Source organism: Schistosoma mansoni, chromosome W (assembly GCF_000237925.1).
Source record: "Schistosoma mansoni strain Puerto Rico chromosome W, complete genome".
In the NCBI taxonomy this organism is placed as follows: Eukaryota; Metazoa; Platyhelminthes; class Trematoda; order Strigeidida; family Schistosomatidae; genus Schistosoma; species Schistosoma mansoni.
This window is the reverse complement of record NC_031502.1, coordinates 4820218-4848145: the sequence shown is the minus strand read 5'-3', so window position 1 is coordinate 4848145 and position 27928 is coordinate 4820218. Positions and strand designations below refer to the sequence as shown.

The 27928-nt window shown below is 31.2% G+C and overlaps 1 protein-coding gene and 1 non-coding gene across 2 annotated transcripts in view; both read left to right on the top strand.

The window, feature by feature from the left end:
- The window catches only part of Smp_137610 (tyrosine kinase), a gene marked incomplete at both ends in the record, with an annotated part of 73142 nt that overhangs the window by 30768 nt on the left and 14446 nt on the right, over positions 1-27928 (top strand). Inside the window, 7 exons of the mRNA XM_018799981.1 lie at positions 1686-1773; positions 7430-7530; positions 13413-13528; positions 16641-16741; positions 23614-23706; positions 25121-25325; positions 27383-27444. Coding sequence (XP_018653840.1) covers positions 1686-1773; positions 7430-7530; positions 13413-13528; positions 16641-16741; positions 23614-23706; positions 25121-25325; positions 27383-27444 — 766 coding nt within the window. The remainder of the gene's footprint in view (positions 1-1685; positions 1774-7429; positions 7531-13412; positions 13529-16640; positions 16742-23613; positions 23707-25120; positions 25326-27382; positions 27445-27928) is intronic.
- Positions 26247-26317, top strand: Smp_tRNA_01308_Pseudo_TTG.1.1. Its single transcript has one exon. It is a non-coding gene (tRNA).

Genomic DNA, 27928 nt, shown 5'->3' with positions numbered 1-27928 from the left:
AATTAGAGACTGACAAGCTGCAGTCCTAACACATCGATGAGAAGATTCAAACAAACAATACTAAATGAATTTAAACTTCACCCCATCGCACAAGCAAGTGGCTTTCAGGACTCAGTGGCCACGTGGATAACGCGATGGCGTTTGAAGCGAAAGTTACTGGGTTCGAGTCTCAGATTGAACATCAACTCTGAGATGCAGGTACATCCAGCTGACGAGTCCCAAATAGGACGAAACGCGCGTCCTGGATTCCACTGCTAGCCACTATCCATCTTCGCTTACTACTTATGTTTATTGTTGCAATCAAGGAACTGATAAATACTTTTCTATATAGAGCTTCCAGTCGTGTTAACCAGTTTATATTAATGAAACTGAGAAGTGGGCTGAAGTTTTATTTATTTGAATATATTATAAAAAGTTTAACTCAAGATGAGTAGATGGATTTCATTACATAGCTTTCGAACATTTAATTCACATTTCTGACACCATGTAAATAAACAGCTTGAATGCTTCATTGTAATTATAATTAAAAAATAAACCCTTGATCTTTCCAAGCCCGGTACTAGGTTATTACTGTTAAGGAAGTGTGAACTTGATTTATGTGTTCAAACCGAAATAATTATCAAGTTTCCTTTGAATAGATGGATTATGATCAAAAGGGGATTTGTGGAGATTTCAGTATTTTTCAAAGTTGAAATCATGAGTCAATTGAAGCTAGACCACCATCGAAAACCTGGAAGCACTGGACGGCCGTTTCGTCCTATCATGGGACTCCACAGCAGTGCGCATCCACGATCCCGCACTCGCGAGATTCGAACCCAGGACCTACCAGTCTCGAGCCAGAGCCCTTAACCGATAGACCACTGAGCTGGATTATGATTATCTGTTGAACACTATGTTTGGAACTCACCATTTAAGCACAATTTATCTGCCCTCAAAACACATGTGACAGAATGGCTATATCTAGACATTCCGAGCATTAACCAAAAATAATTGTTTGAAGTCCAGTCTTTAATGGCTAATAATGAAAGTCATTAAACCCTTGATATTAATGATACGAAATAATTATCAGTTGTTATCAACATTTTGTGCCTTGGTGAAGGAGTTTTCTAGCATTATTTTCCCATATTTGGCAACACAATTTTTTATCTGATTACTGTATAGTTCGATTCCTTTTGATTCCATGTCAACTTCTTAATATTATTCAACTAAATATAACACATGATTTATTTGAAATCGATTGTATCTTCTTGGTTATATTAAGGACTGCAATTTGCAGTCACATTTAGCATATGTGCATCTTGTGAAAATTGCCTTCCTAGTATTAAGAGGAAAATAAAAAACAGTTATGAATTCTATTTATTTCCGCTGCATGAACCGGCAACTATCTAAACTTGATAGCTCAGTGAATAACTCTTTGGAAAGTTTGAAACATAAGGTGCTGTGCTAGAGTCTGAGTGCGTTCATTAACACTTGAATGAAGGGACGTCCAACTGGCGGATTCAATATGGGAAGAAACACATCCTACATTCCAGTGTTAGCCACATGTACTAAAAATTGGGCAACGGTTATTAAAATGCTTCATACACAAATATACTAATTTGCTGAATAACATTACTGAATATTCTAGGACACTGATCATTTTTTCACTGACTTATTTTCATTTTCATTTCTGTTTACTTATTCAGCCTAATTTTGATCCATTATTGGTTGCAGTGAAAACATGTAAACTAGATGCATCATATGAAGAAAGAAAGCGATTTTTAGAGGAAGCGCGTAAGTTACACTACTAAGTATTACTGACTAAGCATAAATAAAATATTAAAATTAACTATTAGTTTGTACAAGCTTAGAATACATTTTTATGCTATTTCCACTTCATTGAGATGGTTAGTTAGTCATTTTCATGCCCATAGAGAAAATGTTTGACTAACCATGCATGTAATATATATTAAATTAAACCTATGAGTGATAGATTAATCTAATATATAATCTTAGCCATTAATTTGTGTTTGTATGCTGAATTGTCTGAATACTTTGCAACTAATAAATTAAATCAAAGGAACTCTAAATCTTTTTCGAGTTTGTCGATGTGAAAGACATTTCGCTAATATTTTAAACTGTGCTTCAATGCATTAAACAGTTTATAATTTATTTGGTTGGTAGATTTGTGGAACTGATCTAATCATGGATTGAAAATTAAGATATCAGATCTTGTGACAAGTCCACTGTCATTAGACTAATCAGTTGAATTCCATTTTTAGATATATCCAACTTCGGTTGATTTTTTATCTTAGATTATCATCATTCATCATAATCTTGAAATACATGCTTGATTATGACGTGATTGAACTCTACCACGGGTGACTTCTCACTGCTTGGAATCTCTCTCTAAACGAATCATTAGTGATAACATGCTAATTGGTATAAGGGCGGTTGTTTGATCTTAGATTAGTTGTGTTGGAAAGTCGTTTGATTCTGAAACTGTTTTGTACGCTACATATACACCTGCCCGACCATTTCTTGAGTGAGAAGATCACGATCAAGTGGAATGCTTTATTTACAAACTAGAATAGAAATATGTACACAAACTTAATAATAGATATAGATATATGGATCTCCAACAATTAACACGAACCTCTATAAGAATAATAACTATCAACATCCCACACCTGTTGTTTTGCCTTGAAGTGATACACCTGGGTAGCTCGGTTTAACACCTTTCCTTCTTAAAAACAGGCCAGATTATAAGATACGGGTTCGAGATAAACTTTAATTAAAGTCAGCAGTGATTAAGGGGATAACTGACGAGTATTCATAAAAAAATTTGAAGCGTCTCTCCTGTAATCTATATTCTTCAATTGTTATCTCGTTAAAGTCAGTCAGTAGTGTAAACCGTATTTGAATTTGTAAAATTTTAATGGTCAGCTTACTAATAATCTAAGTCAAAATGTTACTGAAGTTCTTATAAGAATTCATGACTAACAGAGACCAGATAAGTGAGGAGTGTAAAAGTTGATACCATTGACATTAAATGATTGTCGAATTTTATCGCATACTAGAATCATACCAGTGGATCCGAACCGAGTTATCTTAATAGTCACGTATTCCCCAGAATACCTGAGGGTTTTGGATGGTGAATCTACACTGATAATGAATCTCATACTAATAAAAGAAAGCTGTTCAATGACCCCTAGTTATGAAAGGTACCCCAGTCGATATTGACCTGTGACAAACATTTTAGGTTAGTTATCTCATTCATCACCCGAGTAACAGCAGTTTCTTAAACCTTCAATCAGAATAATAGGAAGCCATATAAGTGATTTCAGGTATCTTTTATTATTTAGATAAATAATGTGAATATGAGACAACAATAATTTCATGAATATTGGTTTCCGCGACTGAAGCTTATAAAGCTATTTTCTGAAACCTATATAGTTAATTCTTTTGATTCTTTACAAAATTTTCATCCTATCTGCCTAGAATTTCTTATCGATTGGCACTTTTAAGTAAATGAATAGATTATCGTTACATCAGTTTCTCATATAATAAACACTTTTTGACAAGACAAAGAGGAGGAACAATGGGATAAATGATTTATGAACGTAAAAAAGAAAAGAATTAATCGCTTCATCGATTTTCTTATCAGTTATGGCGCTCTGTCCTTTCTTTCTCTCATCAAACTGGTCTACTTATCTACTTTTTATTTCTATCTGGTTATCGTTTGCCTTAATTATTATGATAATTGTTATTATTATTAAATATAAATATCATCGTTAATGGTTAATGTCCAGTAAAGTAATATATACGTACATAAATGATAATAGTTAATTGCATATTTAATTAAATAGGATATAGTGGTTTCGATCTTCTTAAGTGGATGATTTAATTGAGAAATGTTTTGATGTTTTTCTAAAAAAAATATCATTAGCGTATTATTCTACTTGAAAAGCACTACACTTAAACAGAATGATTTGAGAAAGGAAAAGAAAGCAATATAAATTGAAACTGTCGAGTATAATTTCTGATAGCTTACACACTCCTATTGTAGATAATAAGGATTACAACTGATCAACCTCTATTGGGGCAAGTGTAAAATTTATGATAAGGTCATGATAAATTTTGGATTGTGACTAGAAGTTATATCAAGATGCTCATTCAGTCTCACTAGGGAATCACCGTTTGGAAGCATCCATACCCCACTGTAATTAAATAGCAATATCGAGGATGCACATATACCAAGGAAAATGGATCAACTGAAGTTCTAGATATCAAAAACATAAAAAAACAAGCCAATAAAATCTAACTCCTAAACCATCAGACATGTTGAAAGCTCTCTGAACTCAGTAACTTAAGGGATAGCTCATTGGTGTTTGAATCGAGACGTAGAAGTTTGGATATTATTACGAGCATCAATAGCTGAGGAATTTCGAATGGAACGAGAAATATGTTATGGATTTCACTTCTGCCCACAACGTCTTTAAAAAAATGTTACATCGAAATCGCTAAAATAAAAAGACAGGAATTATACATAGGTATTCATCGTATATAACTCAACAAATTGTTCCGAAAGTCCCTTTTTAGAAAGTAGGTTCATGTCTACAAATAATTTTATGGTTTTTGCATGATTATTATTAGTTATCTGTTAGTCTTTTTTTAATCCATTGACTGATATTGTTTATTTTGTATTCAGAGGATAAAGTTCATTAACTGCAAAAGCTTTTCAGCTTACTTTTACCGATTTCTTTATTATTGTACTCGTAAATAGTTCCTCGTTGCATTTTGACATTTGTGATCCATTGATGAGTGTAGCATTATTCTTTACTGCTACTCATTAGACTCTTTCATGGTTGTAGTAAATTAGTAGGGTGCATAAGGAAAAACTAGCGATTAATTAAATCTGTATAGTTCAGTAAAATTACTTGTAATTTTTTAATTCAGTAAAAAATGATTTACAGTAAGGCGAATGCTTTTCATTATATTATCAATTTCATGTCAAGAGTTTACTCTTTTCAGTAAATGTAGATTCGATTGCTTACTTTCAAATGACCGTTTTCCACTTCCAGTATTCAATTTCAATCATAGATATCTAGTTCCAATGGGGTAAAAATATATATTTATCAGAAACTTAGTTAATCCTATAGAAATATCATAACCGTCACAGATTAAGGCAAGTACCCATTTAATAAAACTGTATAATCATTATGTTATATATCGAAACTAGACTGAACGTGGCTCATTTGAACAACTGAATTAAGACCATTGTAATCCAGTTAAAATCAATCCCTGGTAAAGAATAATCTTTAAAGTGTTAAGAAATATTGAAATAATTTAAATGAATTATTTCTGTTTAATTTACTGAAGTATATTCAACGCTTTACTAGCAAAGTTGACCAAAAACAATTCAGTTTTAGTATTGTAACCTTAATGAATTTTTTTCATGATAAGACAAAGTTTAATGACATAGCATTTAAGTATTTACAAATGATTTTATACGTTAATAATGAGTTCTGTTTGTGTTTGTTTGTTTCTTAACAACAAAATATCATTTACCGCGGATCAAAAATCTAACACTGAATAAATTCACAAAAAAGATCATTCGGATAAATTTTTCTAAAAATGAAAACATTCTTGACCTATATCAATCAATCAATCAACCATTATGTTTTGTTTTTGTTCTCTTAAATCAACATGAATATTTTTTTCCCAAGTAAAAAAAAACAAAAAAAATTCATACTAAATTTTCATTCAATTTAACTAGTTATAGTCGATAGGAAGTATTTGTTATCTTGAAAAACAAAAATTTCATTGTCTTTTTCGCTTGACTTTTTAAACTGATTTATCTAACAATGAAATAAATGAGATAAATAAATATGTCAATTGTGACATTAGATACACAAATCAATACTTTTTTTAAATCTAGTTGTAAATAAAGTCACTTGGTATTGTTTGTTTGAATCTTCCCATTGATGTTTAGGACTGCAATTGATGAGTCTCTTGTTGGCATATGTTCATAGTGTGCATATTGCCTTGATATAGCCTTAATTCACAAGCATTATAAACAAAGATGGATAATGGCTAGTAGTGGAATCCAGGACGCGCGTTTCACCCTATTTGGGACTGGTCATCTGGATGTACCTTCATCTGAGAGTTGATATTCACCCCATTGCACAAGCAAGTGGCTATCAGGACTCAGTAGCTGAGTAGATAACGCGATGGCGTTTGAAGCGAATGGTACTGGGTTCGAGTCCCAGAGTGAACATCAACTCAGAGATGCAGGTACATCCAGCTGACGAGTCCCAAATAGGACGAAACGCGTTGCTAACCAGTATCCATCTTTGCCTAGTTGTAAATAGTCTTGTGATTAATGGGAGTAGATAAAAATTAGGGAAGCGATTGACTTGAATTCAATTTCAATATGCAATATTCTGGTTTAAAATTTCATATTTTTTTCATGGAGTCACCTGTGAATATTTCATAATCATAATTATTGAGAAATAAAGTTTTAAATATAAAACGGTTATGATTATGGAAAATGTTTAGCTTAAGATGAAGAACAATTTTAAAACTACATATTAGTTATAGGGTGTTTCGTTTCCTATCTGCGACTATTCAATCACTTTACCAATCTACATTTCAATATACTGTGCTTATCAATTAAAATATATGTCACTAATCTGATATTATGTAATGTTGTTTGTTCTTATCCCATGCTTTGAATTGACTTTGTAATTGAAATAGAATGGTGATAAAAACTTATTTTAAAATCAATGATACCTACAAATGTACATGCTAATAGTAGATAAAATAAGCCAAAACTAAGTTGATAATTTCCAATATGATAGATTTACTGAGGCTTTCAAAAAGAAAAAGAAAACATTCTATGACAAATGAATTGAATTCACTGATTATGATTTTAATTCTCCTCAAACTAATGACAAACTAGACATGAAATAAGAATAATATATTAGTAAAATCTCAGCGAATGAATTTGAAGTAAATCCAACAAGGAAATATTTCCATGAAAAAGCTTGGACCAGATTGCCAAGCGAAACGTTGGATTTACTTAAAAATTCGTTCGCTGAGATTTTACAAATATTTATTATTCCTATTCAATGTCATACATCAACTCGGCGCCCAAATACTGTCAAACTATTTACTCTAATTTAGGCGAAAGTTCTTATATAATGACAAACTAATACTTTTGAAATCTGGAAATTTAACTCTTTAAGAATCTTTTCATGTTATCTCTTATATATTTAAAATACTTTTTTTAAATTCAGTCTTATTTAAATTATTAATAGCAGTAGGAAAGGCGTTATAATCAATGTTACGTTTTCTCAGTTTTCGTCAATTATCACTGGTTTCTGTGTTGAATTTCTCTCGTTTTATTATGTTTTATATGTTTTTTAAAATAAATTTATTCCATTAGATATACTGGGAGAATTTGATCATCCACATATCATAAAATTATTTGGTGTATGTTCTGATGAACCAATTTGGTTAGTTATGGAATATGCTCCTTTGGGAGAGGTAAGTACATTTCGTTTGAAATTACAAGTGATATTTCTGATGATACAGCTGAAATAACCTTTATCTTGTTAGTAAGTAATTTTATAGGGTGATAAGCAATCTGTTTACTTAACATAATTTATAAGTGTTATCAAGAAGTAATTTACTTGAAAATTTCCGAATCATTTTTACTTTTCAAAATTGATATTTTTGTAATACAAAATAAAAACTGAGTCCCACAATAGGACGAAACGGCCATTCAATGCTGCCATGTTTTCCATGGTGGGCTTATTCCAATTGACTGATGATCTCAACTATCAAAACTACTATAATATCTGCAAAATCATAAAAAAAACTTTTCATGTATATAATTTATTTAATAAAACTATACGATATTATTAGGAAAGGTAGGAGTATAGTGAACGAAGACTTGGTGCGGATAACCAATTTATTGACAAATGCAAAATTACATCTTCCATCAACACTCTCTTCAAAACTTCATAGTCCCTTCATTTCTGTTATTACAATTGCTGTCTTTTTACATTCCTGTTCCCTTCAATTCGATCTGTTCAACCATTCACTCCCCGGGCATTCCACTACTGATTGATGTTACACTGTACTTTTGTCGACAGAAATAGGATGCATACACCACAAGAGCACTTTAATATTAACATTTAAATATCTTTGTTCTTTACTCTCAATTGAATTTTTTACCGAACTGAATCATGTCAAACTAAAACGATATGGTGGGGAAAACGAAGTAGGTGGTGCCAAAATAGTTTCTCATTGATCAAATTAACCGACTTTTTAGTGACCAAATAACAGAGAAATATTATTTTCACAGTGATTTGTTATATCCTCTTTTTTAAGTAGATTATTTGAGTATTTTTAATAGCATTATGTAAAATATTTGGCTCACTTCAGTGGGGAATCCGAGGAAAATGGAGATTGTTATTATATAAAAAGTTGGTTATATTCATCAGAGATGGATTTTGATTGTGATACTAATGAAAACTAAGGAGTCAAAATATGGGGCAACATTCCGCGAATCGATTGAATATGGATTCATACCTCTGAACCCAAAAGTGTACACCCATGGCCCCTCTTGGAATCCGACTCAAGAACCCTGTGTCTTACAGCGAATGCTAAAAGATTAGAATCATTGAGTCATAAGTCTCTTGAACTATTCTGACCTCTTTATTTGCTAAATATCATAACATATCAAAGACGAAATGGTTGTCTAGTGCCCTCTGATTTTCAATGCTACCAGAAATTAATTCATCCATACATAAAATAAATGAAGATTACAAGATGGTTGTCATTTAAGATAAATTAGAATACTTTTCCTTTTCAGAATCAACTAAAATTTAAAAAGTTCTCAGTTATTTAAATTTTGAACTGTTGAACATTACAAATATGTTTCTACATAATTACTTCAGTTAATCGTACACTTATGCTTAATAGTGACTAGTTTTTGTAATGAATTTATCTTACATTTCATTAAGATATCATAAAGAATAGAACAAAAGAATTTGGCAATGTTATATTAACTTACCAGGGATGCTAGTAGATGATGGCCCATTACTTCATATTGGTTTGAAACAATTTTTAAAAAAAATTTCTTATTATTGAAAGTTTCGATATCATTTACAGTTTGTTAAAATCAGATACGACTCTGTCAAACATTCTGTTTAGAAAATGAACTACTTCATATTTAAAGTAAACATGTCGATAATCGATGAAATTGCAATGAGTTTACCTGAATTAACTACAGTTGCAAATTAATTCGTGAATAACATCTTCATAAACGTACTTAAACCAAAAAAATGAGGCTATGATAATTTAATGATACTTTCGTGGTACTTAAACGTGACATACAACACTCACTTTTGGAGGAACCCCTCCATGGATCACCTAGTATTACATTCACTTTTGATTCAGAATAAGTGTTTTGAGAAAAAACAACAAATTGGCACTAATATGTGAATTTCGAATCCGCACACCATACAAGAGCTGAAGTATCAGTTACGTCCGGTGTTTTAAGGTGTACACAAAGCCTAATAACGGATTAAAAAGAAAAATATACTAGCAAAAATAACCGAACTTCCTAAAATTAACAATTCTATTGGAAACTTTGTCCATAAAATAGGAAACACTAGTAAATGTGGCCGTAATGATATTCTGAAGTCATAAGTACAACAGTCGTCATTTCATACACACCATACACATCAGACTAAATAATAAGAGTACTCAACAATTGCAAATCATGGACTTTTCCAGAACATAAGATATCAGGTAATCTAATTCATGGAAAAGAAATACAATTCTGAAGACTTCACAATCTAGTTGTATAAACAAAATCATATATCCAGACTATGTTGGGATATACGCCCTACAAACTTTCGAAAAACAAATGAACATCGTAGAGCTTTTAGCTGACCAATAAAAATTTCCAAAGATTTCTAAAATTTGAAATGTTTTCACTCATAGGTATACTTACTATAATATCAGGTCAATAGATACTAAAATCGTTTAGAAAAATTTAAAAATCACAATCATCTCGTGACAGAAATACCTAACATGATAAGGAGTTCAGATTATCTGAATAGGAATGAAAGTTTAAGACAAAATTCGACCTGACTCAACAACCTTCACCCGCAGTTCACATTATCAACACAAATGTGGTAAGAAAAATGTATTATCACATTTAGACACGTTAATTTTGAAACCCAAACACTTACCAAATATAACAATATGCGCTTACGCATTACCTTTATCTGTTTGTTCGTTTGACAATTCAGAATTACTTCATGCCGGAGAACATCAATCCAGTTACCATAATACAAATTAAAATTTTCATAACTTCAGGTTCTCGATAACTTTGCTAAAGCCATCACCATTAAGTAGTAATGTAGCACATGCTACTTGTGCTGACAGATATAAGTAGTATGTAGTGGCATTTAGAAGAGTAATACCTTGCAGAAGAAGATTGAGTTAAAGAGAAAAGGAAGGGAAACAGAGGATAATTGAAATAATAACAGAATTGAGAGAGTTACAAAGTACGATTTTGATATTTTATAAGGCGTTTCCCCACCTGAGTTTCTGCTCACTGCAGTGAAATAATTTCATTACTTTTAAACTCATCATTAAATACAAGTTCTTGGAATCAATATGCATATACGCGAACAACTTTGTCTTTAATTAGATTGTCATCATGCTTCGCTTTAATTATACAGTAATATTTATATGGAGACATGAAAACTATCAAACCAATCAAAGTAGTTTATAAATAAATGCTAACAATTGAATAGATTACATAACTAGATATAACAAGTGAAAAGTATAAATTAAGGGTGAATTGACAAGTATACAAGAGGTGTTTCAACATGAGAATCGGGTTGAATTATGGGCGTTAAAATAACGATGATAAAAAACGATCTCAATATATTAAGTACTAGTGAAATGTTCAAATAATTAGATAGTAAATGATGTATTTATATTAATGAAAGAGCTAAGAAATACAAATATATAGAGGATAAGGAAAACAGTAATAACAATAATAATAACCAATGAAATCGAACTAACAATCCAATATGGATTATTATCATCATTACTTTCCATGTCTTTAATCCATTTATTTTTATTCACCTCGTTTTCGTATTTATTCTTCACTGTATAATTATTTGAACACCTTTTACAGCCCAATTTATTAATTCTTAATGATTATTATCTTAAAGGCTATACTCTTACAGTTTAGATCTATTCCCTATGCTAAAACATTAAATCAGACCGTTATACATAAAAAGCTCACTTTTACTTGAAGCAAACACTAATGATCATGTCTAGAATAAAAGTAAAAGTTTATCGTTCAATTCTCATAGCTCAGAAAACATAATATAATGAAGCCTATTTTCACGGTTTGAACCACAAATTGATCTTAGCTAGATCATTATTGAAAAGTACTAAAATCCTCACTACAATATTTTCAATGTAAATATTTTGGTAGAGTATAATTTCAAGAACAGAGTAACGTAAATGACTTACTTATTGACATATTCTTACTTGAAACAATATTAGAATGTTTTTCATTATTAATATTGGTGAACCCCTAGATTTGTTAAATATTTACAGTAGTATGCAAGGTCGTTTTCAGTAGTAGTCTCCCGAAGGTCAGTCCGTGATTGAGACTATGAAAATTCTTCAGTTTCCCCTAAATTACTTAGTATCAGCTGTCACTGAATGGTAAAATAAAACTTCAGAAAACTTGTTTTTGTTTTCCTAAATTACAGTTATTCATTTAGTTGCTTTTTTGTATTCGGTAAAACAAATCCTCAATTGATATGATTTGATTTTGTTGTCCAGAATCATAATGAATGTATAGTTTTTACTGAACTGTAGCCAATCAATATTACCAACACTTTGATGTTGCATTATCATGATTATTTTCAAAGAATATCATTTTCCTATTAATAGAAGTAAAAAAATGTCATTTGCTTGTAATTTGACACTATGAAATACCTGAATTATAGAATAAGAAACTTGAAATCATTAGGTTCCGGTCTTCAAAATGATAAGATCAAACAAAGTACATACCCTTTATCCTCAGTAGAAATATGATGTTTGGTTTTTTATATTCCCGTAGTCGGTTCTTTACATTTTACTTTGAATAAGCTTACCGACCAGTGAAAATGTTTAAAAAATCAGTTGAAACTTTTCCTGTGTACTCATAAATTCAATTGATAAATATCTCATCTCATTCATGATGATGAAAAGAAAGAGGGCGAAGGATTCAACTTGACATAGAGAAGTATGCTGAACGAAATAGGATAAGTCAGATTCAAAAAATCAACCAGTAGAACACAACACTGAGTAAAAAAAACTAGTATTTATTAGTGATCTAATCAAAGATATGTGAATGTGAACTAGTAGTTGGCGTATATTTGTAATGATCAGCGTTAATACCATGTGGTAGATATTGTCCAAGAAGAGTTCTTATATAGCGGTCAAGCGATAAATGGTCCACGAAAAGTTTGAGGAGATTGATGAGTTGTTTTAGATAAGGATAAGCTTGATATTCAGTGATCCCATTTTGTCTGTGGCTCTTTATCAGATGTCAATTTCTGATGAAAACTTCATTCGAGTTTATGAATTCCTAACACGATCACATTCAGTAATCCTAAACACACTCATTTCACTATTGATTGATTTAATGAGGCCAACCAGTCTTAGGTTATCTAATCCTTAGTGGTATCTACAATCCGTCTTTATCATGTTGAAATTTAAATATCACTAAAAATGAATTGACAGCCCAATAGGTTTAAGCACTAATTACATAGCCAACCACTTCAACAATATCTCGTTGATTATCCAGCAAGTTAAACGAATCCCGTTTTAGTTAACAGATACAAGATGTAACCAACCATGGAGTAACACGAAGCTTCAGTACTGGTCATTCATTAAATTTGTTTGAACTGCTTAACCTTCTCAGTCTAATCTATTAATGAAATTTTCCTTCCTATATAAACAAAATATTCTCTTGTCAGGAAATAAAGAAAATACCATAAAACTGAAACAGATTATGTTGGACACGAAGCCGACCTTAGATTTGATTACCTGTTGTGAGGTTGCGTATGTACACTTCTGATGAGTCTCAGATTAGTAAGAAAAACGACTGTCCAGTGCTTTTAAATTTTCAAAGATTATCCAATTTAAATCAGTTTTATGATATCGATAACATTCAATGATCTACACAAACCCCCTAAGGAGGCAAAATAAATTTCCCTCCAATTTTATTCATATTGAGAAATAGGTTGGTACATGATTTAAAATACTTAAAATTGTTGGTTTGATAAATTATTGTCTTATTTTAATGATTTTTTTCTTTATTTTTTCCCCACTCATAGTTACGTCATTATCTCATAGCTAAACAAAATGAACTAACCATAACACAGTTACTTACATACTCCTATCAAATTGTAACCGCTTTAGCCTGTCTAGAATCTAAGAAGTGTGTTCACAGGTAAATTAATTTGCATTTTTTAAAGAACAAATAAATACTAAAATAACAAAATGTTTCATAAGTATTTTCAAATTTTGGAATAGTGTTTTTCTTTAGAATATGGTAGTGAAGATATGTAGCTCAGGTTGATAGTGCCGTTGAAGTCAATTGAATTCATCAACCAATCAGAGAAATCATGAACAAATATATGATCATCGATCAGGTCTAATGGGGAGACAAGACAAACAACGATACGTTAGATATCAATCGTAGCTAATCAAGATCAAGGTAGATAGAACCAGCCGTCATTCAAACGTGGAAACATTCGAAAGAATTCACTTCAACACGGAACCTATGCTGGTGATATTGTAAGAATTAACAATGAAAGATTCACCAACAAACTATCCAACTGAAAGAATAAAACTAATGTTATTAATGTCTACTATATTTTTTACTACTTACCGTTCACAACATTCAATTAAATAAAGTAAACAGTTGAAGGAGAGAAAACTGTACGGTCATTACATATTGAAATGAAAGGAAAGACCTAATGAGGAAATGGCTATTCCTAGAAAATTCTACATGAACCTTTTATTAAACCGATAACCACGTACAAAACAACAAAATTCACCTATAGAATAGTCCAACCCGATATCAAGGATGTTTTCGACATCAAACACAATTCATTAAGGTCGTTAGGGATTGGTAGTACCGACAAGTCCACAAAATCTGTGCATTCATAATTACATAAATGAAGAGACAGAAAGAAAAAAAACAAATAAGAAATCTTTAGGTTAAATTGTACCACTTACAAAAAGTACTACCTTGGACAAAGCGACCGCTCTATTCGTCTGCGCCTACATAAATGGTAGCAAGCGTTTTAAGACTGCAGCATAATTTCGCTTATATCAGTGATTGTGATCTACTATGGAAATGAGCTCGACTGACGAAACTTCACCATACTTTATGTGAGGAAACTCAGAGGCTTGGTATTGTTTATGACTGGGTTGTACGGATCAGCCATTGAACAACAGGAATCAATCCAATATATCATCCAACAAGGAAAATGATAAAAAACTGCAGGGTCAAAGATCGTGTTTTGGGAATAGACAGTCATAAAAACATTCAAACAACAGCCACACAACAATGGACATTAATTGAAGAAGTTATAAGTTTACAGAACAAGCTATAAGATGCTTGTGGGGGCATTCTAATAGTTTTCTTCATTTAGGATTATGTGCTAATGATGTTGTCTAGAAATACAGTGAAGGTTCAGAGATCCAGTTCAAGGAACACAAAATCTCCAAGAAGTATAATAACAATAAATCCCATTTCTAAATACTAAATAATAAGCTTATAACTCATAAGTGTTTATGTATAGGCCTAAACATACGAGTACTGATCTGTAATAGATCCATAATCCAATTAGTGTGGCACGGTCATGTTTGTATTAGACGTATCATTTAATATGAAGATATGTAACAATTCTCATTGTGACATAATAAGACGTATCAGAGTATAAAAATATCACCAGTTATTGAATTTAGGAAAAGATGTTATAAGGGCTTTTAGATAAACTGTCATCATTCATCTCAAAATATTTCCCGTTTATTACAATAAAATTATCCTATTTCTATTTTCGTTGTTCAAACATGTCTGAAAGTTCTCAAAAACAAAGCATAGTTTATATAATGTCGAATTATTTAAACTAAAGATCGCATTGGAACTCGATCAATACAATTCAGTTCACACTAGGAACTATAAATATGTGACATTGATTACTTACGAGCCGGTTATGAATCTATGTATAAATTTATATGTTGTGATGAATATATCAACTCAACTACACTTATTTTTAGCATTTCTACATGATAATAATAAAAGAAAAGGATTAGCTTATACTGGCAGTATGACCAGTTTGTACTAAATCGGCCAATATCGAGCTGTTTACTTTCTTCACCAAACCTTTGCTTAGCCACGTCGAGAAGTGTTTGCGAGCACGAAGATGTAAATTCCTAGAACTTCGACCAATATAACTTGCTCCACAGGAACAATAATAATTATAATAAATTTCGGAAATTTTTCTTCATATTCTAACGCGTATAGATGGAAGTATTTATAAAATTACTTCTCATACTGAATATAAAACAAAACAAATTAATTCACAGAGTAGTTATATAGCACAACTATTTCCTTTTAAAAATTTCTAATTTTTACGACATGTAATCAAAATATGCGTTTTATTTTTGATGTTTTTAAAAAAAAAATGAAAACAATATCTGCCAACTTTTTTTCGATTTTATTACACAATAGAATGATGTTTTAGCTCATTTAAACAAGTCATCATCTCAAAATTGTATACGTGTTTATCATTCCAAGTATTACAATATGTGCATATATATATATATCCACTTTGATTTGTAATAGACTTAATTAAATCATGAGTTGTGTGAACTTTAGTAACACGTTTTGTTTTCCAAAACAATAGCAACTAATTTTGTTTAAATACCTATTGGAAAATGAAATGAAAAACAAAGTTTATCATTATTTTGTTTTATTCTAACTGTTAATGATCAATCAATTAGGTATGATTAGTGATTTCAAAAAAAAAAAAGAAATCAACAAATAATTCTTCCAGTTTTACAAACTTCCATAGTTTATCATAGAAAAGATTGATTACTAGATGTTAAATGGGTTTAAATAATTGGAACTTATGATACTTAAAAGATTTCAGTATTAATTTGAAATCTGAATGCAATCTTTAGCAAAACTAATCCGCCGATATTTTTAAAAATTGAGATAGATGGTGGATAGAAGTGGATTACAAGAAGTATACTTGTTCCTATTTGAGACTCATCAGCCGGATGTACCTCCATCCCAGATTTGGTGTTCATTTTGGGACTCTAACTCAGTTTCGTTCACTCTGAATGCAACTAGATTATCCACTTAGTTATTGATTCCAGAAAGTTGCTAACTTGTCCGGTGGTGGGGAATTCGAACTGAGATAAACTGACGAACAGTTCCCCCACATCTAATTATTTTAGTTCACAATCTAATCAATTATTTTTGTCGACTCTCCTAGTATATATATATATTGTTGTCATGATTCCCTAATTTGTTTACTGCATTTTAGAGATATAGCTGCTAGAAATATTCTTGTCTCAAGACCAGATTGTGTAAAATTAGCCGATTTCGGAATGTCACTGATTTTAACAGATAAAAATGACTTCCAAGGTAAGTAAACACTTTATTTGGTAATGGAAAGATTGGTTTTTATCTATTTCCTTTGAATTAGTTCTATAAATTAAATATAACATTGGATGACGATATGATTGGATGAGATTAGTTATTTATTGTAGTTTCTTAGTGGAAGTTCTGGTTTACTCTATGGACTGATTTAATTTAGTCGATCATTGTGAAACAGGAAATACTAAACATCTATCTCATTTTATCGTAGGTCTTTTAATCATTTCTCAATCATATTTTCATCATGAATCTAACCCAAGATCTTCCTTGGATCGTTAAGAGTATTTTACTTTTAGACCGTTAAAATTAGAATTCGATCGTTCACATCCCCAACTATAGTCAATATGCCATATCGTTCAACCGCTTTTTTTCCACTGATTACACTTTTTTCTGTTGGGGAGATCCAGAAAACGCCTGGAAAAAACACTGAGAAAAATCTTATCCAATCACTACTCACAAGAAGTTTTGCCAGAAACATCTAGAAAGTGGAAAGTTACATGCTGATTTTCTGATCGGATTATTATTTATACTACTACTATGTTTAGTAGCATTCCTGAATTTTCCGGAAACCTAAGGCCATCTAAAATACTAAAAAACCCTAGATTTTCTGTACAGCAATGAACCTTTGGAGTAAAGCGTTTTCTTACATATTTCGCGCATTTTCTCTCGTGTTCAGGTAGCGGTATGTATTTAGCTTGGGGGTTACTAGAAAAGCTTAGGAACCAAATTTAACTTTCAGGTAGAAAACGCATCAGCTTCATACCTGTAATTTATATTATTGCTTAGGTCTTTGCCCTTTTTATATGAGAATATATATGTTTTAATATGTAAACAAAGAAACATTAGTCCGAATAGTTAGAATGATATATCTCATAAGTTAAACTGTGTAAAACTCATTTGTTTTTGTGAGCGAAAAGTAAATTTTGTTTATTAAGTCAAATGTAAGCTATTGGTCTAAGACTTTAGGAAAGCTACTTGCCTAGAGGAATATTCTCGAATATACAGAGGAATCAAAATGAAATTGGTAAATGTTTTAAGGCGGTAAATTTAGATATTTAACATCATATCGCTAATACTCTGCTCCATTAATTGTGATTGAATCTTTGTGGTACTTTATAGCATATAATGGTCCTTCATGTAAATTATTTCATTCACTTATAACTCTAAATAGTGAATAATCTATCATGGTACGAAGCTATCCTATGATGCTATCAAGTATACTTGACGATGAGCTTCGAAGAACACTCATTATAATATATCACATGTTGTAGATTAACCTACCTACAGTGAGAAATTTCATACAACTAAATCTTACTATATATATATATATACCCTGAATGTTGAAGATAGTTTCGCCAAACGTAACGAGAGTACTTCAACATGACTGCAAATATGAAATATTTGATTTTTCTTTTTGTGTATCTCTAATTGTTTTAAGTTTCCCATCCTCCGTCAGACTGTTAGAGGTAATCAACCCGATATTCTGAATTTAAGCTCATGTAATCAATACTTGTCATCAAAATAATACAAAGTTATTAGCGAACTGATATTATTCCCGGGGATAAACATCTGGTTAAGTTGCTTTCAAATATGGTGTCACATATAAACCTTTTTGTTAATAACATGCAGTTCTGTAAATATCATTGCATCTGCCAATTAATAAGTCTGAAGTTATGTTTATTATCCAAAAATGAACGTTCTGAAGAACTCAGTTACACACGATATCGGGTTATTTATACTAATGGCCAAATTGTAACTTGATCGACGGAATCTAATCAGGGCTAAATAGGACTTAATATACATACCTGACTAATACATTTCACATTATTTTCTCACGTTAAATTTGTATAAACTAGCGAACTGTCTTTTGATGTGAATGAAAGTTTATACAAACAAATTTTTATAAAACGTTCAACAAATGTTTAATTCATTTGATTTTACCGGTAAGCTAGTGAGATTAGATCGATATTTTTTTTTAAAAGAACAGACATTTTATTTTATCTAAACGTTTATCAAACCTTGAATAAACGTTTTGACAAGAATTCAGTGTTAAGTATGTTGAAGATATATGTGAAAAATTATATTGGAAATAATTTCGGCGATTGAAATTCAGATAATTCAGCCTTTCGCCAAGTAAACTGGTCCGATTTTCTTTCACAGAAATAATCAAAATTAAAATTATCAAAGATAAGTGAGGCTTAAAATAAGTCTATACGAGCGAATGAAATAGTTTCTTGATTTGTAGAAAGTCATATCACCGATCATCATTTATTGAAAAAAATATTGTCGAATAACTTAATCAACTATCTTTAATGCAGTGACTATTCGGATAAGCAAAACATGTTCTAGTGAATAATTGTTGCTCTAATATTATTTCAGAAGATCCGAAGTATTTAATTTCAAAATAATTTAAAAATATTCAACTTTATATTGTGTTCTGAATTTTTGAAGTGTATTTTTAATGACATATTAACGTTAGTTACCAATGGAAGTTAGAAAGGGTTTCAAAACTTCCGTTAGTTCACTTTTGAGCCAGTTACAATTTGTATCAACAACCGTTATAATAAGCCTTTGAACTATCTTGTTTTTGTTGTTCGGCGCCAAATTTTGATCGGTCTGCATTCATATTTGTTTTTCTTGTGTATGTTATCTCGCAAGTTAGCCACAAGTTTTACAGAAATGATGAATTTTAGCCAGTAAAATATAATTAAGAATGCTCGTTTAAATCCTATCTGGAAGTAGTCAGCTCGGCGTACCTCCATCCTAGTGTTGATGTTCACATTGGAACTTGACCTAATACCTTCCTCTTTGTTGGTTCGAGTTCCAATAAAAATATCGACACTAGGATGTAGATATATTTAGCTTAAAATTCCAACGTAAAGTGAAACATGTTCATTTATCACATTAAATTTGTACTGATATTTTTTTATAACTGAACACTTTTTATATGCCACTATTATTGAAACTGCTACAACGTAATTTACACCTGTTTTTATTACACATTTCATTGTTTTCACCTGAGATAAAATGTCACGTAGAAATTCCTATCTTCAATCTTCTTAAGGGCAGTGTAATTGTCATTGTTGAGGTACTGTTACGTCGACTGCCTCAATCGATAAGTATTTGGATAATCATCCATCGACATTCTGGGTTTATCAACTAATGAACTAATGATCAGTCATGGCATTAACATAAATCATTTTTAAGGAGTGAAGCAGTTGAACTCACTAACCATTCAAATTATCTTAGAATAAAGTTAACCAAATGTAATTGTACGAATGATCAGTTGCATTAATTTAATTTATATGTGTTAGAGTTTTCCGATTGTTGAAATTTTTATATCTTAGTTACCATATATACATAGTATTATGATTGCCTTGATATACCCATTTTTTCGTAAGTTTTATATAAAATGGATGGAAGAAACACGAATCCTGGATTACACTGCTAGTCACAGTCAATCTCACCTATAAAACATCTAATTCGTTTATTGATCATTCATAAAGTGCTATAATATAAATTTATGTGTATCTTTTGTCTACGTTAGAATACAGTGTAACACTGTCAGACTGAAACAGCATGAAATTAGATATTTTTCATACATTGTTCGTTTTCGTTAGTTGTCCAAGTACTGGAACAATAAACTAACATAAGTGTTCTTCACTAAGTACCTATTCTTATAGCATTTGAATTAATCTGAATAGCTAATAGCGTCGTAACATTTTAGATAAAAGTAGTTCCTTCCTTACTATCATGTCAACCTATACATGTGGTTACCATTTCAGGATTTATCATGTCCTGGATTAAAATTTGCGACCATGTGAATTCTCACATCAATTTATGTATCATCTGTAGATTTAACGTGATTAGAATTAGCTAGGAAATTTACCCATTTATTGGGTCTTTCGTCAATTTTCTCGTTTTAACCAGAAATGTTTGAGATACAACACTAGTAATGATAGAAACAATATTGATATTAAATGATTACTATAGAGATGGAAGAAAAAATTTTGTTACTGGAGACAAGTTATTGAAAACAAATAAATACTAAAAATTATGTAATAACAACTAAGAAAATGGATTAGGTAGAAGATTAAAGTAAGCAAAGATCAGATAAAACATAGGAAATGATGAAGAAAAGAAAATAGCTTATTAGAAACACAAAGTGAGCTGTTACAAAACATCCTTATCCGTTACTTTCAAGTAACTTCCAGAATAAAATAATTTTAGTAACATGTCTCCCTCGCCTTTTATAATTTTCTTCACATTATTTAACATGTAAATATTTAATCAAATGAATATTTCCTACAATTCTTCCATATCTTATTACTAATCAGAGATGGGTGGTGGCCAGCAGTGAAATCCAGGACGCTCGTTTCGTCCTAGTTTGGACTCGTTAACCGGACGTACCTGCATCCAAGAGGTGATGTTCATTCCAGGACTTTAATCCAGTACTGTTTGCTTCAAACGCTATCGCGTTGTTCACTTAGCTACAGAGTCACGATAGCCACTTGCTTGTGCAATGGGGTGAAGTTTAAATTCACTTGGTATTGTTTACTTGAATCTTCTCATTGATGTTTAGCACTGCAATTGATCAGTCTCTTATTGGCATATGTGCATTCTGTGCGGATTGTCTTGCTATTGCTTTAAGTCACATGTGTTTTAAGCTAAGATGATGGTAGTTATCAATGCAATCCAGGACGCGCTTTCGCCCTAATTTGGACCCGTCAGCTGGACGTACCTGAATCTCAGAGTTGATGTTCACTCTGGAACTCAAATTCAGTACCGTTCGCTTCAAACGCCATCGCGTTATCCGCATAGTTACTGAGTCCTGAGAACCACTAGCTTGTGCACTGAGGGGAAATTTTAACCCATTGTTGTATTGGTTATTTGAGTCAGTTATATCGAGGCAATCCGCACAAGATACATATATGCCAATATGAGACTGATCAACCTCTATCCTAAAGATCAATGGGAAGACTCAAACAACCAATACAAAAATGGATTATATCTTATTACTGTTTTGATTAATCTTCAATCATGAGTATTACTGTGGTATTATGGTATAAAGTATACAGACTGTTTTTTAAATAAATAATACTCCGTTTGTAGATCTTCTGAGGTTACTGCTTGTCTCAAGCCCGGACTAGGGAGAAGGGTTGTACATGAGATCAATAATCACATCCCCTTGAAAACAACATTGATAATAAAGTGCTAACCAGAAAGAAATACTTTAACCATTTAGATCCTGTCTTGGAAGTTAAAGGGTTTTCACTTATAAAGTTTTTACGCAAGACGGTGAAAAGCCAAATTTTTTGGAAGTCACGTAGCAGATGCTCTTTCTAAAAACCAGAGCAAAAAGCTGGATTCCGCAGGGACCTATCGAGCATCGACTGGAACACGACACTATGGATCATTGTTGAACAGTCAGTTGAATGGTACTTGTCAATACACATTAAATTCCTTAAATATGAGAAAGCATTCGTAGCATGAATAGGGAAATTCCATGGAACCTTCTTTGGCACTACGATATACCTGAGAAGATTGTTGACACCGAACAGGATTCATATGACAGACTACTGCAAAATCGTATATCAAGGGCAGCTATTTTGTTTAGTTCTCATCAACTTTTTACAACCTGTTATAGTTCAAAATCACAATCACAAAATCCGTTCAACTTATATGAAAGAGTTTAGTTTGAGGTTGCTGTTATTATATAATAGTATAGAATAAATAAAATATTGTAAATATATATCTTATGTGAATGAATATTTTACAACAAAGACCTAGAAACATATGGTTATGTCGAAAGCAAATGCTTATAATATTTAAGAGCTAATAAAGCTCAGTTAATCAAGAAAATAAGCTCACTAATCAACAGGGAAGCCTAAATAAAAAGACCTAATTATGTAACTTATTGGAAAAAACGAATTGAACAAGATTTTATGATGTGTTGAAGGTATATTTGTATCGCCTAGGCAGAGAACAACGATCTTCTTTTGAGTACATCAATCAGGCTTCTAATACATGATAGAGATGCCTCTTGCAAACTTCAAAAGATTGAAGTTTGGCTATTTATTGATCACCTTGGTAGGTTCAAAAGCATCAACCTGATGTTCTATATCCAAGAGATGTTTGGTAACTGTGCAGTTTGAAATAGCTCTGTCTCATGTTCGGGAATTATTCGGAACATTTTCAAAAAATCCAACATAGCCCCTTTCCTGTATTTATTTTAGTATTTTGCATTAGAATGAAAAAGCATTCGTTAACTGAATCATTGTTTACAGGATTATTTAATATTGACACAGTTTAATTTTGCATAAATTAAATGCAGTTTTCTTGATCACTCCAAAAACACTTCCTTTATCTAATATTGAGATTAGTTATTAGTGATAGACATTTATTGAGTCTAAATTTTCTCATTTTTCAGACCATAATTAAATGAGAAGCAAGAGAAAGATTAGTGAATATTGCATCTGATTATAATATGTTTAGAAAAATACACCATTTACGTTATTCTGATTATATTTTATGGAAATTAACTGTATTCATTTTGTTTATAAATAAACCGTTCTCTGGAATGGGTCTGGTACCATTCCTAAGATTTTGCAGACATGTGTATTATGATCTTTTGTGAATATTCTATGGGCACAAAGAGTCTTTCACATGATACATTTAGTGATACTATCTTGCGAATAAACACAATAGTGAACAATAAACATGTAGATACTTCCGTATTATTAGTTAGAACAAACAATTTACACTTAATTAGATGTAATATACAATTGAAATAGATTTTATGTCTCCATTTTTAAAATTTCTACTAGACTCATCTTATTTTCTCCTCTCTACTCAATTAGCTGAACAAGGTAGAAAAATGCCTATTAAATGGATGGCTCCAGAAAGCCTACATCAACGCCGTTTTAGTTCAGCAAGTGATGTTTGGATGTTTGGTAAGTTATTCTCTTTATTAAATGAGAAAAAAAATGATAGCATCAGTGATGTTTCCCAAGACTTTTTCGAAATAACTAGTAAGGAGATGTAGTGAAAACGTGAATTTATTTCGTTAGAATTGTGGCTAATGTTTAACCGTTTTTTTAACGATGTAGTTTATGCTAAGCTAGTCGGTTACATTATCGTTTTAAACAATATTATCAGTGCGAACTTCAAATAGCACTGAGCTTTATATAATTCGCATCCTAATTATTAAATTTCAAGAATTGGCATATATACAAAGGTCCCTATTTTTATGACATAAATTGAAATATGCCTAGCAGTAAATTATCTTAGCTGAAGTGAAAGATCACCAGACAATTTACTCAAATTTGGAATAGTAAATCAGTTTATCAGGGCAACGTTGATCTATACACTATTTAGATAAACACTATCTTCTTATTACATTTTCAATATATATAAAATTACATGATTTTTGTGGTTCAACATAAAACCTTTTTGATTAAAGGTTTATCGACCATAAAAGGTGGATAGATTTAAAAGAATGATTTGAATCAGATAGAATATTTATAGTTAGGTTAGATTTATAATTCAGTTATTACCCTTTCACAATTTTTATTAGGGATTTATTGTTATCTATTGCGATAAATATATATCCTCCTCTTAAAATCGTTTGACTGTTTGCTATCGTTATGCTTAAAAACATTACATCCATATAGGATTGTTAAAGGATACATGGGATTTCTAATAAAAGTCATTATTATCAGTTTTAATTTTAGTCATTTACTAACAAAAGACGATCATTGTGGGATTGAAGACGTCGCATAAGGGCAGAAAAAATGTCTGTATTCAGAATGGAATATGTTGTACCAGATATACGAGTAGTGACCAAAAATAGAGGACCGGAGCTTAGGATATACAGTACTTTATTCCACAGAACCGCAAGTAGTCTACACTCAGTAAGTGCAAAAAAGAAATCAGTTATAAGAAGAAAATCCTGTATTAAATGATCAGTAAGCTCAGTGGCCGCTTACATGTTACTTTCAATAGCCACATATTACGGAGGTTAAAAAACAGTGAGGCTTCATATTGCGCTCATGATCTTCAGACTACTAAGTTGGGATCCAGTAGTTTTATACAAATATTGTATAGATATAGTACGAATTGTTGTAACATTATCAACTAGTGAACCTTTACAATTGTCTTGAAAGCATTTTTAAGTGGTATTACTAATTTTTCCTTGTCTATGACACTATTTACGTATATAAAAATAGAATAACTTATCAGTTCACATGAAAATATGAAACAAATATACACAATTATTAGGAAATACTAAATATTCTGTATGCTTATGATAGACTGTTTTCTGTTACTTTAATCGTCCATTAATTCTTTTCTCTGTTACTATTTTAGGTGTTTGTATCTGGGAAATTCTATCAAAAGGAGTTAAACCATTTTCAAATTTAACTAATGCAGAAGCTGTAGAACAAATTGCTCGTGGTGTTCGCCTGGAAAGACCAGATAAATGTCCTCATAGTTTATATGAAATTTTACTACAGTGTTGGAATGCTAATCCTACTTTACGTCCAACATTTTCAATGCTTAAACCTAGAATAAGGTAGGTATTATTTGTTTGAATTATGAGATTAATTAAGTATAAAATGTTTCATTTAGATTGTCTTATTATATTCTAAACGATAAACACTGTCTTTAAACATCAAGTATGGAGTAATCATTACACTAAATAACCACTTAAATGTTATATTTGATTGTTACAATAAAGGGATTGTGTTTAGTAATGGAACCTAGGACGGAATTTTCATAGTGTTTGAGACTCGTCAGTTGGATGAACTATGTGTCAATGTTGATTTTTGGTTTGAAATTGCCGTCTGGTATCTCCCGTTTCAGACATCAATGAGTTGTACACTGAGCTACTGCATCTAAATAGATAATAAAACGTTCATTGAGTATGATGTTTATGTCATTAATAATCTTCGTTTGAAGTATGCTGATACATATCCTAATAAAGACTGGTCAAATTTGAATCCCAAATAACAACGGGTTAATTCAAATTTTTGCCAATAATGATGTACCTTTAATTATAAAAATCTCAAGTAATGCTTTACCAATGAAAGCCTACTATTCATTCGATTTGCTCTTTGATCTAAAGAAACGTGGTCTTAACGGCATGTCAATGTTCATTTTTACATATTCACGAAAAACTTCAGAACATATTTCTGTTGAAGTTTTCACTTCTTACATGATTAGTATTAGATGTCATTTGTGCTCACCTCTAAGACTCATTGAACTGTTTCCTCTATTTGAGTTTTATTCAACTAATTAAATGATCTTTGATGAGATGACTATGTTCATTTTCACACTATTACTTGTTTAAGACGAATTAAATTTATTCCTTATCTTTGACGTATCTAAATATGTGCATCCTATGCGGTCCAAAATAACAATGGGAAGATACAAGTAAACAACACCAAGTGAATATAACTTCACGCCACTGCACAAGCAGGTGGCTGTGAGGACTCAGTAGCTAGCTGAGTGGATAACGCGATGGCATTTGAAGCGAACGGTACTGAGTTCGAGTCCCAGAGTGAACTTCAACTCCGAGATGCAGTATATCCAGCTGACGAGTCCCAAATAGAACGAAACTCGCGTCCTGGATTCTACTACTAGCCACTATCTTTGTTTAACTACTATTTTCAAGTAATTTTCATCTGAATATCGATATACAAAGGTATAATTTACTTGAATTTTGCCTTACATCAAAAGGAATTTGAACATACCCACAATATTATGGAGTAATCAGTTCATTTGTATATGGTAAATTATGAGAATTTCGCGTCAATGATAAAATCATTAAATGAATTGAGTGAATTCAAGTAAATTAAACTGAAATGAATTTTATGAAACATGATTGATAACTTTTTATTACATTCAATTACGGTAGTTAACTAAAATGACTAATTGTAATACAAAGGACTGTAGATAAATGATAGTAAGTTTGAAGGAGAACTTCTTATGGTAAAATACAATAAGAAATATAGAAACAGATTTACAAATATTGAATATAAACACAGTATGATAATTTTAGGATCTTACTGCACCAATCAACTAAATCTTATTTAAGAATAAAAAAGGATCTGAAGCTGAATGTTTGTGTTATAGAACAGAGGATATGGTTGATCTATACTGTCTTTTGCTATGCGATAGTGAGAAGTTTTATCGAACACCTCGATACAAGACGGTTACCCATCGAAAATAACAAAATATTATCACACAATCTCCAGAAGTTGATTAAATTTAGACTTGGCAATTGGATGTCAAGTCTTTTGTCTAAAGATTAAGTTGTTTCAATAAGACTGAAGGTTCGGGATGGGGTATTTCATGCTATAACAAACCAGCTTATTTTAAAATAAGAACATCTAACGCCAATACCATTCCATAATCGCTATCTTAATAGTTTTTTTTTTTATTTTAACTAACTAAACCGAATAGAGTGAACATCAAATTTGTTCATTTACTATTCATTTAATACATTCCTTAAGAGAAAAACAAAATATTTTAAAACTATAGGATCTATGTTGTTGTTTTATTCAAAATAGATAATATTGACTGATTAACCATTCTTATTGATACCTTACTTTACATGTACATTAATAGAGAATTAATCGTACAATATAAATCAACTTCAGCTTCATTAGAACCTGTGTATTTAAATTGTGGTAAGCTTGACACATTTTTTTGTTCGTCTACATGCTGTTTGTGTGTTTATTTGTTATTATCTTCTTGTCATGATTACTTTGTTTATCTTTTACGTATTTTGATTTGTATTTGTTTAACTAACAAACTAATGCACTAGCTAACATTGTCTATTATTAGTTATGATAAAAGGAAGCACGAAATTCTATTTAATCATTTTATACAGTATTAAATGTAACAGAATTGTCATGAAATTGATGCATTGGAACACTGTTGAATAATTAGGAATTTCAATATAAAATCTATATCTCAAGAAAGTAATAATAATAATAAAACAATGTGTTCAGTGTTAACACTGAGTATGAAAGGCTAAAAGCCTAGACAAAGCATGATTATAATTGAAGTTATAAATCTAAAGACTGACAAACTGTCAATAGTTATCTTGTAGTTTTCATGAAGATTCTACCGACTGATACTGTCTTTCCAATTCATTTCTAACAGTTAGTA